Source organism: Danaus plexippus (genome assembly GCF_018135715.1).
Source record: "Danaus plexippus chromosome 9 unlocalized genomic scaffold, MEX_DaPlex mxdp_26, whole genome shotgun sequence".
NCBI lineage: Eukaryota > Metazoa > Arthropoda > Insecta > Lepidoptera > Nymphalidae > Danaus > Danaus plexippus.
Window position 1 is genome coordinate 3,367,812 of NW_026869848.1, and position 14,175 is coordinate 3,381,986.

Consider the following 14,175-nt stretch of genomic DNA (forward strand, 5'->3'; position numbering starts at 1 on the left):
GGACGGAGAAACGTGGCAATTAGATGCTTGTAAATCCTGCGAGTGTCATGGAGGAGAACCACGTTGTGCCATGGAGCGATGCCCAGTATTAAGCTGCTCGCCGGATCAGATTCTTCGTCAGTTGCCGGGACAGTGCTGTTCAAAATGCGTCGATATAGACGGAATATGCACTGTATTTGGAGATCCACACTATAAAACATTCGATGGAAAATTTTATAGTTTTCAAGGATCTTGCAAATATCAATTGGTATCCGATTGCAAAAATCACACATTTTCAATCAGAATATCCAATGATTCCAGAAATACATCACATTCCTCGTGGACACGTACTGCCACCCTTCGCATAGGGTCAACAAAAATCAATATGGGTAAAAAGATGCGTATCAAAGTTAATGGAAAGAGAATAAGTCTTCCACATATAGTAAAAGGAATAGCTGAGATAGATCGCAGTAACGGATCGGTATTACTAAAATCCGATATTGGAGTGCAAATGTTGTGGGATGGTGATGGATTTTTGGAAGTTACTGTTTCAAGTTCGTATAAAGGCAAGCTCTGTGGTCTATGTGGTAATTTTAATTCAGTAGCCAGGGATGACATGAGAACTCGTGATGGAAGACTATTAAATGATACTTGGAAGTTCGGATCGTCTTGGCGCGTGGGAGGTCATCGAGCTTGTACAAGACGACAAGAAAGACCTTATGGAATTTCGAGATGTCGACAATCGAAACTTACTAAAGTCAGGCGTCTATGTCGAGCATTTGATCGCCATGATGCGTTCTCAGCTTGTAGTGCCAAAGTAAATCCCCACAATTATAAGGAAGCGTGTCTCCTAGATGCGTGTAGTTGTACGGGTGTTCGGTGTCATTGTGCTGCATATAGAGCTTATGCTAGAGAATGTTCACGTGTGGGAGCGGAACCTCAAAATTGGCTTCGCGCTGCATGGTGTGAGGGTCCCCCACCTCCTTGGCTCAATCGAAGCCGCAAAGGCTTTGGTCGTTCCACGAAGCCCAAAGATCAGAATTTCTTAGACGTGGGTCTCTTACCGAAGCGAAATAATAGTCGTTCCCGGCCTCCACCTCCCATTCTACATTAATCTATATGCGGTAACACAATTACTAGTCAACCCTTCATGTCTAGAAGTGTGAGGTGAATATATAATTTTGTTAATATGCAAATACCAATTTTATTACCATGCAAAAATATATATATTACATTCTCTTTCCAGTATGTAACGGGATGAGTTGAAATTGGATATAACATGGATTGCTCCTAAAAGGAATGAAGATTTTAAGAATAAAGATCTATTTACATGAACAGTATTCATAAAGCTACTTGTAGTTAATTAAACGAGCTATTGTATATTACATTGTATAATCCACTTATAGCATACGTTTACCTCGCAAGACGACCAGCATTGACGTTTATTGCTTTTTGTTTATAGTGATTTATTAATTATGTCTGGTTGCAAAATTAATACAAATTCACTGTTTTAACAGCAATGTATTTTTCTAACATGAACTTACAATATTTTATTTTAGACCGTCTTGGTCATATTATGGCTAATAAAAAGTACCTCTTCTTAACGTGGTAGAGGATTTTTTATATAAAACTTTGTATTCAAAACACTTAAACAAAATGTGATAATAGGCTTTGAATGTGACTTCAGAAGACGTTTGATAACGTAGTTCAAATAAAGATCTCATATGTAGATAGTTGTTTACAAAATATTAGATCTATCTGAAGCCAAGAAGCTAACGAGATTAAATGCATCTTGTAAATATTGATACGAAGTCTAATTCAACGTTGTCTCGGAGAATGGCTCGTTCGTTATAAATGAAATGTATACGTTTGGACGAGCGAATATTCCTAATATTAACAAATAATTTATGACTACATAATTCAATCTATTCCACTATACTTGTACGATTATTGTTTAGTAATGTTATTATAAGACTTCACTTTTAATTTAGTTGTTATTTTGCGTTACCAATGAATTTTAATTTTGACTTTGAGTTATAAAGTTGTGCGTTATTACCCGCGTTGTGTGCTCTGCCCTATTTTTATGTCTTCAAAACAAACGCAATGTGCCATTAAATCGTCTTGAGATCTTAAACTGACGCAGTTGAGATTTGCCAAACTTTATTAACTAGAATTTTATATACTTTCAGAGTTCAAAGTGCAATTAAGGTTACGGTTTGATTATGTGTTTATTTTTTAATTTTCCGCCTTGTGCATTAATTTACGTATTTCAACTATACAGATGTATCTCGGCCTTAAATAAAACCTCTTGATAAAAACAAACAAAATACAGTACCAGTAAACTTTTAAAAATGAATTGAATGTATGGTATGTAGCTTTCGCTAAAAATAACTAGTAGGTACTTGGATTTATACGATGGTCCAAAATTTTTGCATGTATATAATTTTGGTGATTTTAAACAAAATTTACAGAAATGAGGTTAACGCGAATGGCTTACTATAGTACTGGTTGTCAAATTAATTTCCATTTTGTATGTATCTAAATATTCTGAAATTTTATATAATTTTAACAGGAAATTAATTAGTTATTTTTTTTTGGGGAAAGTGATTCTATTTATAACCAAAACTTTGGATGTTAGCAATTTCTAATCATTTTTTTATGAAATTTTTATTTGCATTCCCGTTATCTTAATTTCTCATTATTATTTTATAGGGGTCTACGTTTTATGTAGGCTTTTAAGTAAGTTATTTGAAATTATATTATTTTAGAATAAGACAACAATTTTCGCCATATTAAAGATACATGTTATTAATGTATGAAACAAAACGGTTTTTTTTCACTTTGAGCATTTCTTTCAGCGTAGGTGCTTTTTTATGTAACAATTGCTCTCTTAGTTTTTTTTTTTATGTGTATTTAAATCACACTTTTACATATTATGCTAGAATTTTATGATTATCTGTGTGAAAGATTTCGATGCACGAAATATACATACACGTTGACATCTTCAATAACTATTGTATACCACGTACTTAGTCGTTTAATAAACATATATTTATTGTACTCGATATAACAACAGCTTATAGAAGTAATTGAGACACGTCGCTGTGGCTGAAAAGAAACATTCAACGATCAAAGATAAAACTAATAATAAATGAGATATACTAATTTAGTTTTTTTTTTTTATTTATTTATTTCTATAACGTAAAAATGCTGTAGAGATGTAACATTTATATTAATAGCAAGATAACATTCGATAGACCCATTACTTGGGTTTGGCTGTGATCCAAACTCGGGTGTTTCATGCCATCAAAATAATCTAGGACAATTTGGCGTCCGATTTAAAAACAGCGAATTTATTATCATTGTCTTTGTATTTCAGTATTTCAACTTATCTGTTTAGTTATTTGTACTAAATTAAACATAATTTAGTATAGTAAAAGTTTTATTAATAAAGTAGAAGTAACATTAACATTATACAGTCACACACATTCGGTAAATGTGAACCAAAGATTATTTGTACAAAGAACAGCACTTTAGACTTTATAGACAAATCATGTGAATATTTTATTTTATATATCATTTTTCAGAGAGTTTCAACGAGTATATATATAACATAAATATAGCCTTATATTAAAGTATAAAAAGCATTGTAATAAATATATTTATTCCCCAGTCATCATCTCCATGAACTCTGTAAAAAATAAAAATACATTATACATATAAATAAACATGTCAACAGAAGTAAAAACAAAAGTTTTAAAAGGTTCTGTAATTTATTAAATTAATAGAAATGTTCAAAAGTTTCTAATGTCCCATCATATAAGAGTTATTGTAGTGTTACCATCGAAGTCCACGGTACCGCTGCCGTCAGTGTCGATCTCTTGGATGAGACCGTCTAGCTCGTCGTCTGTGAGCTGCTCGTCCAGTTCTCGCAGGATCTCACGCAGGCTCGATGTGGGAATGTAACCATTGCCTGATGTAAGAAACAGTTTATACATATATGATAACGCATTCTAAAGTAGATGTTACGTGCTCCTGTTACAAGCTAAAAATTAAACAAAAAATTAAAACGAAAAGATTTCGTTACACGTATATTCGACACAAAATCTGTAAGTAATTAGTTAAGCTTCATATACTTTCGTGGGCTATTTAAATATAAGCAGCTAAATAGTAAATTAAGTTAAAAATAAATATTTTAAACATTACAGACCTTCTTTGTCGTATAATCTGAATGCTTCCCTGAGTTCCTTTTGCATGGCTTCAGCGTCTTCTTCTACGATGAATTTGGCGGCCAGTGTTACGAATTCAGGGAACTCCAGACGACCAGACTCTATGAAATAAAATAGGAATTACTAAATATTAAGTACTGCACCCTAGCTTAGTGAACTTTTTTATATGAAACTTATATCAAATGTCGTTTGTAAAAGATGGATATGTCATATATAAAGTTAAAAATCTTGAACGTAGACTTACTGTCAGCGTCAACTTCTTCGATGAGTTCCTCAAGGATCTTCTTGTTAAAGGGCTGCCCCATCATTCGAAGGATGTCAGCGACGAAGTCACATGGGATACTGCCCGAGCGGTTGTGGTCGAAGCCATCGAACGCTTTGCGAAGAACTGCAACAAATTGGCTCTAGTTAAGAAAACCAAATGGTTACGTAATAAATTATGAATCAATAATTGCGTTACAAGCACTCATACCCTCAACGTTAAGTGCACTCATGGCACAATTACTAATCCTTAATAAATGCTTGACTTTAAAATTAAATACTAAAACTAGACTCTTGTCTTTCACCGGTAATTAAAGCAGTTGAACTGATCGTTAGCCCGGCTGCAGTGGGATTAGATCAGCAGTTCAATGCACCTAGATGCAGTGCAAATATGTTGTGCAACACAGCTATTTTGGTGCTGTAGTGTTGTGCTTATGTTCTAAAATTTTTAGAGATATTAAGTAATTCTACTTGAACAATTACATATTTATGAAATCATATACTCATTTCTATGTTTTCGATGTAATCAAACCTTTTTATTACCAATTCCGAAATTATCATAATAATAGATGCTTAGAAAAGAAGCATAGTAATTTGACCCGCACTCTTGCCAAGCGAGGAGACTGTAACCCTTTCTTATATTATTGTTGTGCTATTAAATAATTCTTACGTGTTGTAAATGAAACAAATTTAAATGACAACTCTACAACAGTCGTGGAGCCAGACGTGGCTGTTTCCTTTTTATATTTAGAAACTGGAACACCGACTTTATATTAAAAATAGTGTGAAAGATGAAGGGAAATTAAATTATGAATATGAGTAATTTTATATCCCATGAAGGTTACATGACATACTCTGGCGAACGACCATAGCAATAAAATTTTACAGTTATTTTCCTGTGTGTGCTATATTTCGGAATGTGCGTCATTATTTTACGTAAATTTAGAATAAGTTCAGTATTTACTTTACTGATATAAACTCTTTCGAAGTTTTAATGATACAGATGAAGGATATATCGCTCTCATCTTTTACATTTTAAATACTTGACTCATTGAATTGACGTAACCCACAGATACTTCTATTAGAAAAATGTATAATATTTAAATACTGATTAGAATCAACTATTAAGATGGCTATCAATCTCATATTTCATAAAAAAAAGTTTATTATTTTTGACAGTCCGCCAGTTTTTTTTCTTGGCATCAGATAAGACGTAAACATTTTGATAATTACACCTTTTTGTTGAGTAAATATAAAATGGTAAATATGAATATAATATTTCCCCAAGAAATCGTTAAAATACATTTGGTTAAGAATTGCTTAAATTTAAGTTAATCGATAATAATTACGTAATTGAAAATTATAACTACATTTAGTCCACAATTAATGAAAATGAGTACAAACTTTTCACTATCAGTAATAAATTACTATTATTTTTTAAAAACTAACAAAACTTTTTTATTTTTTCATTTAAAAATATATGACAGAGTATATATATTTTTATTCATCCCTTCAGGATGTTACATAAAATCCATGTTCATAGCGTATAGGTGCACCTGTTCCATAATAGTTTGGCAGCTAGTTTTAAAAACACTTTTTTTTTATTTTCACCAGCTCAAAGTTGTTAATTTTAATCATCAAAATGTCTTGGCAGTTGTCTCAAAGACTATTGCCGTTTTATTGCTTTTTTTTTCTAGATTTTAGCTATTTATTAATTATCATCCTACGATCTCTCACGGTCTTTCGAAATGAGGACATTGCGTCAGTTATGATATTTACAATTATCTATGTATCGCTATCTAAGATATTTTTATGTTTAATTTAATTACTTCCTTAATAACGTTGGCAGTTTAATAAAAAAACCACATTAACAAGCAGTTTTACAACGGTTGATATCTTCGAAGTTTTTAAACAGTCAGTTGAGGACGAAGAGTATGAAGTTTATAAACTGTCTTATTTTATATGGTTTTGTGTATATTTTCTTTTTTATACATCACACAGTAAATTCATATCTAGAGTATATAAACCTCGTAGAAGCAACTCCCTCTAATTGTATTTTTTAATATTGTGCAAAATATAACTGAGATTTTTTTAAATTCCAGTTTTTACACATATATTCAGAAATACTAACGTGTTGTAGAACTTTTGCAAGTCTTTATACTTAGCTCAACATACGAAGATTTATCCGTTCATCATTCAATTATTAACATAGGTTACCTTACTACTGTAATGTAATGCAAGTATTTATGAAAAAATACATTGCTCACAATGTAAGGAGGTAAGTTCACAGTTGTTCATTCAAATGCCAACATTTTTAATCTATCTCAATTATAAACAAAAGCTTCTATGATTTTATATTTCACTTTTATAAATTCTCTTTTTTGTAATTTTAAATATTTTTTTTCTAGTTTGTGTGCCTTTATTTTGTGTTAAAACACGCCCATTGGGTAGTTGTATCTCAGGTTATCGAAATTATTATATTGAAATAAAAATAAACCAACAATCAAACGTCCAAGCGTCGTTGGCTTTAATCCAAGCGTTTCCATGTTAGCGGCCTTAACCGGCCGGCTTATGTTTTTCATAATAACAAACACCTAATGTTAACCAATCGGTTACTTTATTTATATTGAATAAACATGGAAACTAGAGAAAATAGTTAAAGAAAGCTAAAATTTAATTTTTTCTTTTTAATATTAAAGTGAGTTTTGTCAATTTCTACGGTACTACTGGCAAGATTTGAGTTACTCGTAAAATGAAATAGCTTTTAAACAAGCTTTGAAAAAGACAATCTAAAATTAAAAATATATATAGCTACATTAAGCCCCACAATATATCCGTGAACTATCGGACGATATTTCACGAGGCATTAAAAATAAATAAAAATCTATTCTATTTAAAAATTTTGAATTAATAAAATATAATAACCCATTTAAAAAAAAATCAAACAGATGTTCCACATAATTCACTCTTGTTTGAAGTGATTTCGTATAAACTTTATTTATAAATATGTTTTTGTAAAGGGCAGCGGAATATGTTAGCAGCCGTCAATCAGCAGGCCGACAGTTGGTCTATCTGTTTCTTTACGAGTCGCGTGTCGTTTTCAGCAAGAGAATTAAATTTCAGTGTTTTTCACAAATCATCCTGTCACTGTATTAACGGTGATAAAACGAGAATATAAATTTTGGTTAAAATTAAACAAAATATACGAGATTTTAAGGTTTCATAACTATACGTATTTTTCAAGTAGTGTATTAATTATTAATAAAAACGAGACGAAAGTTTTCAACATTCATGGATTCACAGAGCGGGTGTCGGGTCTAACACGTTGCAGGGAGAGGATCTTTAACAGTGTCTGGGATTCGCGACCTTATAGGTGTAAGTTTAAGGGGACCTGTCTAATGCGCGTTAAACACTCACCTTTACCGTCCAAACTCCTCTATCTACCTAATAAAATTTGAAAGGAACCTTCTAGGGTTACCTTCTAAGTACGTTCTAAAAAGTATTTATGTTATTATAGTTCTGGATATAGGCCTAAGCGTCTTATTAGGTTGTTGTAATTATACCTCTAATTCCCACTTCTTAAAGTAATATTTCATGAACGAATTATTCATGTATTAAATAATAAAACTCTAGTCTAAACATCGATTGTATTTATGATGCTAATTCATGCAGTTTGTCAGACATGACTTCTTGTATTAATAGATGTATCGTAAGAATAAACAAACTTAAGTTGTCATTAGACTAATTAATTATGAATTAATACATAACATTTATATATAAATATGTGCGTGTGTGTGTGTGTTTACAAAACTGTATGATTTCTAATTCTAAATTCAACTTAAAAAAATATTAGTTTTAAAATCAAACTATACCTGTATCAGTTTAGGTTAACCGGTTAGTTTTCGGTTTATTAATAAATAAGTCTTTATTTTTCTATGAACATTATTGACCTTATTTTTTTAATTAATCGGAACTACTATCATTGTTCTATAAGCACCAGCCACGCCCAATTTCAGTTGTTTCAAAAGTTATTTCTGTATCATTAATTAAACCCACACAACATTTTGGAAGAATATATTTATTACACGGTGCCCGTGTCCGTTAAATTTATGAAGTCAGGCCTCCATCGTGTTCCTGGCTTTAAGCCAATAGAAAATTTGAGATTTTTCTTTATTTAAGAAAGTAAACATTATAAGATGTTATCATAGTATATGTTCATACTCTATTATTTATTTATAATTCCGAAATTATGTACATACGTATGTATATCAATTTTCGAAATCATTATTATGTAAGTAGGTATGTAACAAAAATAAAAAAATAACGATTACTTGTATTAAAAATATTGTAACTTTTTTCCACGATATCTATTTCTGTATTTCCATATTTAAAAAAATCTTAATAAATTTCCAGTCTTCTGAAATATTATATTTATTAAGTTAATTTTAATAAATTCCTTACTTACCGGCAATTTGTTCTGCTGGGAGCTCATCAGCCTGTAGAAAGAGAACAAGAATTAAAAATGCAATTTTTTGGATCTTAAACTACACGAATACACGAAAACATTTTGCCAGTAAAGAATACTCCGAATAATAACATTGTGCTATTCATTACAACGTAGATTAATTATTGCAAACATCATAACTGAAAACTTTCTTACTATGTAAATATACAAATTTTTAACGGAGTAAATATTAAGAGGCATTTTTTAGAAGTATTCATCGTGATCAAAGTAATTCACACAAGGAATATCTGTAAGTAATTAGTTAATCTTCATCGGAAGAACTTATTTTTGTATTGACTTTACATTTACAAGATTTATACGAAATGATCTACAAAAGATGTTTCACACGGTACTGCTGTAACAACCATAATACAATAGAAATAAAATACAAACAAACAAACATTTAAGCCCAAATAAGTAGCTCCTACTCGGCTTTACAGTTGATTTTTTTTATTTAGGTACAGTCTTGGGCGGAGTTATGATTAAATAATCATAGCTAACAATACAATTGGAACGCTGCTTTAACAACAATACATAAAAAAGTAACCAAAAAGTACTCCAATAACTTATATATTGAAAATAAGTCCTATTAGAAACAAAATTTAAAAGTTTTTAACTTCTCACAGTGTGTTTGACAGTAAATTATATACAAATTAGGATAGAAAAACTAACGTTATTTTTAAATGACTTCAATAAAACGGGGAGGTTATTAATTTGTCTGTATTTTTTTATTTTCATAGATATACTCATTGGACTATTAACTTCAAACTCTCAAACCACATTACAATGAGAATTCTAGACTAGACTATTTCTATGATTTAGTTATTGTTCTGAGTTTTAGCCAATTTGATGGCAGTAATAAATATATCAACATATAAATTTTCTTTACTGCACTCGGTCTGATTTATAACCCGGCTAATTAGCAAATACATATAACGTAATTAGGACTAGCAAAATTCCTGGTACAATTAACAATCTTCCGACATTTTTAACAATACAATTCATAATTCAGTCGGTTTGCATGAAAACTTATTTAATACCTTTAACCTAACTTCATCTTATGAGTCCGACGGGATTTGAGAAAACTAGAAAAACCTTTCAGCAAATATTTGAGTTTATCGACATTCAACGGATATGAAAAGTGCTTTAAGGTTTCACTATCATTTACAAAATAATTGTTGGTACAGTAGTACCTAATATCTACGTAACAAAATGTTTTGCTTAGTTGATACTTGGTCTTATATTAAGAAATAAATATTTTGTAAGGGCGAATTCATTTCTGAAACGCTTCGTCCAACAATAATGTCTTGTACACTCATTATTTTATTTAATGTTGTTTCTAATTAACTTATATTTCAATCCCTGTTTATTTCGATTCCCGAATCCCAAAGAATATAAAATATATATGTAGATCGTAAAGGCTAATTTTCGTGGACGCAAGCGTTTGTGCGCGTAATAAATTTATTTTACGTGCAATTCAAACTAAAATAGACTCATTGGTTTTGCCTCGGATTCCTCCAAAGATGTTTTAAAACCTAAGACTGTAACATGATATGGGTATCACAATGATTTACCATATTGGAATAAGTAGTCGTTAACAGGGTTATATCTCTTGGGCTACTGAATGAGATTAAAATTGAAATTATTGTCTTGAAAAAGAAATTTTTGTATTTATGCATCACTGCACAACATCAACAAAAATTTTTTACTTGTTTTTCTATTTTTTTTATATCTACCTCTTCTCCAATGGCAACAGGTACAAAATGTCTGTGCGTAGTTTTTCGTTTACGATTCAGTAATGAATATTTATTTATTATACAATTATTTCTGTCAATAAATAATTAGTATTAATGTTACATTAATAATTATTTATTTATTTGAATGCATAAAATAAACAGCCTGTATATACGCGGCTTTGATTTATTTGAATAGTTACACGGAGTAGCGCGGATGCTAACACGACACCTTTATTTCGGACACATTGATTGATTAGCCTCTCAGCACTTTAAATTATTTGAGTTAATGAATCATACGCTACAACATATTCGTATATGGCGTATCAGTATGAGTGTATATGTAAATGGAGAAATCAGAGAAACTTCGATGGTTACTTTAACTGGTTCTTTTTTCTAGAAACTTCTACCTACCCAGTCTTCTGTGTCCAGAACCATGTTTGATGTCACTAGTTAGCACTGTGAGACGCACAACACGACTGACCGCGATTCTGATGATTCCAGCGACCAGGGTTATTTCTGCTGCTTTACGAGTGTGGCCTTTCATATGCTTTCACATAAAATGTGCGGTGCGGGGGCGTCGGGGATCGACGGGCTGACCGTTTCGGCGAGTCTTCCCCGGCTTCTTGCATCCACCGACCAATGGCGTGAGCCTCAAACGGCAGGATGCTATGGTATTTTTAGTCGAAAACGTGGTCAAGAAAAACGTAAACAAGCGGACGGCTTGTAAGCAAAAGCCGCACGCCCTTCCCTCGGAGAAGACTGTACTACCATTTGCTATATCATTAAACGTAAATAATGTAGCCGTTTGCGTGTAGCTGGTTATTATTTACATTACCATGAGGAGTGTGGGCCATTCTTGTATTTATACAAGACCACAGTTTATCACCTCAAAATTATCTTATTAGGAGAAAACATGATACTCACTTTTTAACGTACACAATCCAATTTGTATTGACTTCTTTATTATTAGAATACGTTCAGCATAAGAATGGCATAAAAAAAATTTAACACAATGAAATCTTTATAGTTCCTTTTAATAACAAACGTTCGTACAAGCATAATAAATCTTAAATTTATAATCATGGTGACAATTTTATTCAAGGGTCCAAGGATTTTTTTAAATGCAAACTAACTAACTTATACTAAAATCACGGCATCCATGGAACATAAGAATTTTGTTCATGGTGTCGTATATCAAATTTTAGTTAATAATACTTATTAATGATTCGTGGTTATTTTGCGGACACTTTATTTTTATTTAATAAAATAAATTCATCTCTCAATTATGCCTTCTAATTTGAATATCGACGTGAGATTTTTGCTTTTATATTTATATCTATACTTATTCCTGAATTTTTAAAACATGTATTATTGTCACCAAACGATTTTTATGATAAAATTTCATCAAGCCTTATATTATTACATCCGTTTACACGACAATATAATAATAATAATAGTATAATCTTACAAAATAAAACTTAAAGATCATAAAAAATGTTCAGTAATATTTAATATTAATACTAATTCATAATTAATTGAAACATTCATTATAGTGATGTTAACGTTGGTACAGCCAACTATAAATCGTAGGTATCACTAATCTAACTACTGGAAAAAAGCCAAGATATACTGACCATTTCGGACAGTACAGGTGAAATGGACTAAGAAACCATAAATGAATGGGATTTCTGGACTAATGAACGGATCCTAAATATGGAATTTTTATTCATTAATTTTTGTTTTACGATTTAATAAGACCTAAGTAACAATATTTACAAAAGAAACAACTACTTATATAGAAATCTGAAGTTCCGGAGTATCAATAAGTGATTTTATATTACTCAATATAAATAATAAAAATGTTACATAAATTGTATATTTTTACTGTGATATGTATGTCTGTATTTTCACTAAGACCTTCAGAATTGCAATATAGATATGTTAGATACATACATATGTATGAACAATAACATGAAAAAAATATATCGTTTTATATTCATTGGACATCACTAGGACGGATATACTTAACTGATAAAATATTTCAATTAAAATTTTGACATTGAGTTACCTTTCCAGATGATAGAAATATATTTTAGTGCCAATTGCTACGAAGCAAAGAACTGCGTCTTGCTTTCATCACATAATATCATACAAGTAGTAACATGAGAATTGTTATTATAGCACGAAATAAAAATTTAAGAATAAAATATTGGTTCAAATAAAATTTCAATTTAGAAACAACGGTATTATTTGATACATTTTAATATTAGTTAAAAGAACATAGCATCAAGATGATTTAATTATTTTATACGTTGTTTGTAGTAATTGTTTTTAGAGAAATAGCCGCCATTTTTTACATTTATTATACGGGAACTTTTTATGTTTCGTTTTCTGCATACAATAAGAAATATTTTATTATGTAGGACATTTTCTTTTAGATATGAGTTTTTTTTCAGTAAAATAAACAATAAAAGACTATCGTGAGATGTAGTTGAGCTACTGGTTACATTCATTTGGGAACTTCATCTTATTCATCTCGTGAGTATAGACCCGCCTAGATCTTGTTAGATAACAAAAAAGACAGCAACATTATAACAGCCAAAATGTGTCCTGTCTTGAAATATGTCATCTTTAATAAAATAGACACCCCTTGCCAGTGTAATGAACAGAAACAGAAATACATGTAACAATTGGAAGTGATAATTTTTTTCAAATAGTAGACGGAAACATAAAAACACATTTGTTTATCAAGCACTTCATAAAATACTTTTAATTAACTTTAGAGGAAAATGTTGTACTTTATCGACATCCCATTTAAGACCGTAACTTTGAAAGGTCACTTCAACATTGATTGAAAAATTTTATACAAGCTGAAAATTTACGATTCTCATCTTAAAAATATTAAATTTTGCAAAAAAAACGTAACAAATAAAGCTTTTATTTGTTACGTATCTTCAGAAATAAATGCCTTTAGAAAATATATGGTAGTATTAGTCGAGTACTGTGTACTTGGTAGACATGATTGAACAGAAATATTATCAGAGCTTAATGTCTGGGAGTGAACGAATGTTCAAATCGTAAATCAATCTTAAATTTTATGAACACGGGCGAGAAAGATAGGTTATTTTAAGATTCGGTTATGACGTCCAGTTTCTGAAGCTCTTAAAATGTTGTAGTTATTTAATCCAATATAAATCACGTTTTATAATTTCATTATTATAATACGAATTTTGAATATTTATTTTTTTTTGGTAAGGCCTGCAAATGCTTGAATTCTTTACTATATGTAATAACTAAATATACATTTATTATCTACATGCGGTTTGACTGAATATTTAAAAAATGAACAAGTGTTAAGTATAATATGAATGGAAAGATAAATATGACTACTTCAATTCATCTTAGAATTGATCATCCTTTCTATAGTGCATTTTAATAAAATTTAACAATGTTGTAAACAAACATG

General features: G+C 30.5%; 2 protein-coding genes across 3 annotated transcripts in view; one reads left to right on the forward strand and one right to left on the reverse strand.

Annotated features, from left to right (window-relative positions):
- The window catches only part of LOC116767232 (BMP-binding endothelial regulator protein), a 33,459-nt gene extending 30,315 nt beyond the window's left edge, over positions 1 to 3,144 (forward strand). Inside the window, exons 7-8 of the mRNA XM_032657476.2 lie at positions 2 to 1,146; positions 1,226 to 3,144. Of these exons, the coding sequence (XP_032513367.1) occupies positions 2 to 1,093 (1,092 nt within the window). The 3' untranslated portion in view covers positions 1,094 to 1,146; positions 1,226 to 3,144. The remainder of the gene's footprint in view (position 1; positions 1,147 to 1,225) is intronic.
- A 259-nt stretch (positions 3,145 to 3,403) lies between these two features.
- Positions 3,404 to 11,268, reverse strand: LOC116767233 (troponin C, isoallergen Bla g 6.0301-like). 2 transcript variants are annotated; one of them, XM_032657477.2, is made up of 6 exons: positions 11,121 to 11,268; positions 8,935 to 8,965; positions 4,453 to 4,596; positions 4,190 to 4,309; positions 3,821 to 3,952; positions 3,404 to 3,670 (listed from the first exon to the last, which is right to left on the reverse strand). In XM_032657477.2, exons 1-6 carry the CDS (start codon positions 11,142 to 11,144, stop codon positions 3,642 to 3,644), a joined length of 480 nt encoding a protein of 159 aa, XP_032513368.1. In that variant the 5' UTR covers positions 11,145 to 11,268; the 3' UTR covers positions 3,404 to 3,641. The 2 variants fall into 2 exon arrangements, with proteins under 2 accessions (XP_032513368.1, XP_061383366.1); XM_061527382.1 differs by lacking the exons at positions 8,935 to 8,965; positions 11,121 to 11,268 and adding an exon at positions 4,681 to 4,818.
- Positions 11,269 to 14,175: the final 2,907 nt, after the last annotated feature.

Bases quoted from the DNA above. Each gene is read 5' to 3' on its own strand.
- LOC116767233 (XM_032657477.2), bottom strand. From the start codon at position 11,144: ATGGTTCTGGACACAGAAGACTGG. The intron at 4,310-4,452 runs GTAAGTCTACGT...TTTATTTCATAG, and splicing joins CGAAGAAGTTGACGCTGACA to AGTCTGGTCGTCTGGAGTTC. The intron at 3,671-3,820 runs GTAACACTACAA...TATTTTTTACAG, and splicing joins CGGTACCGTGGACTTCGATG to AGTTCATGGAGATGATGACT.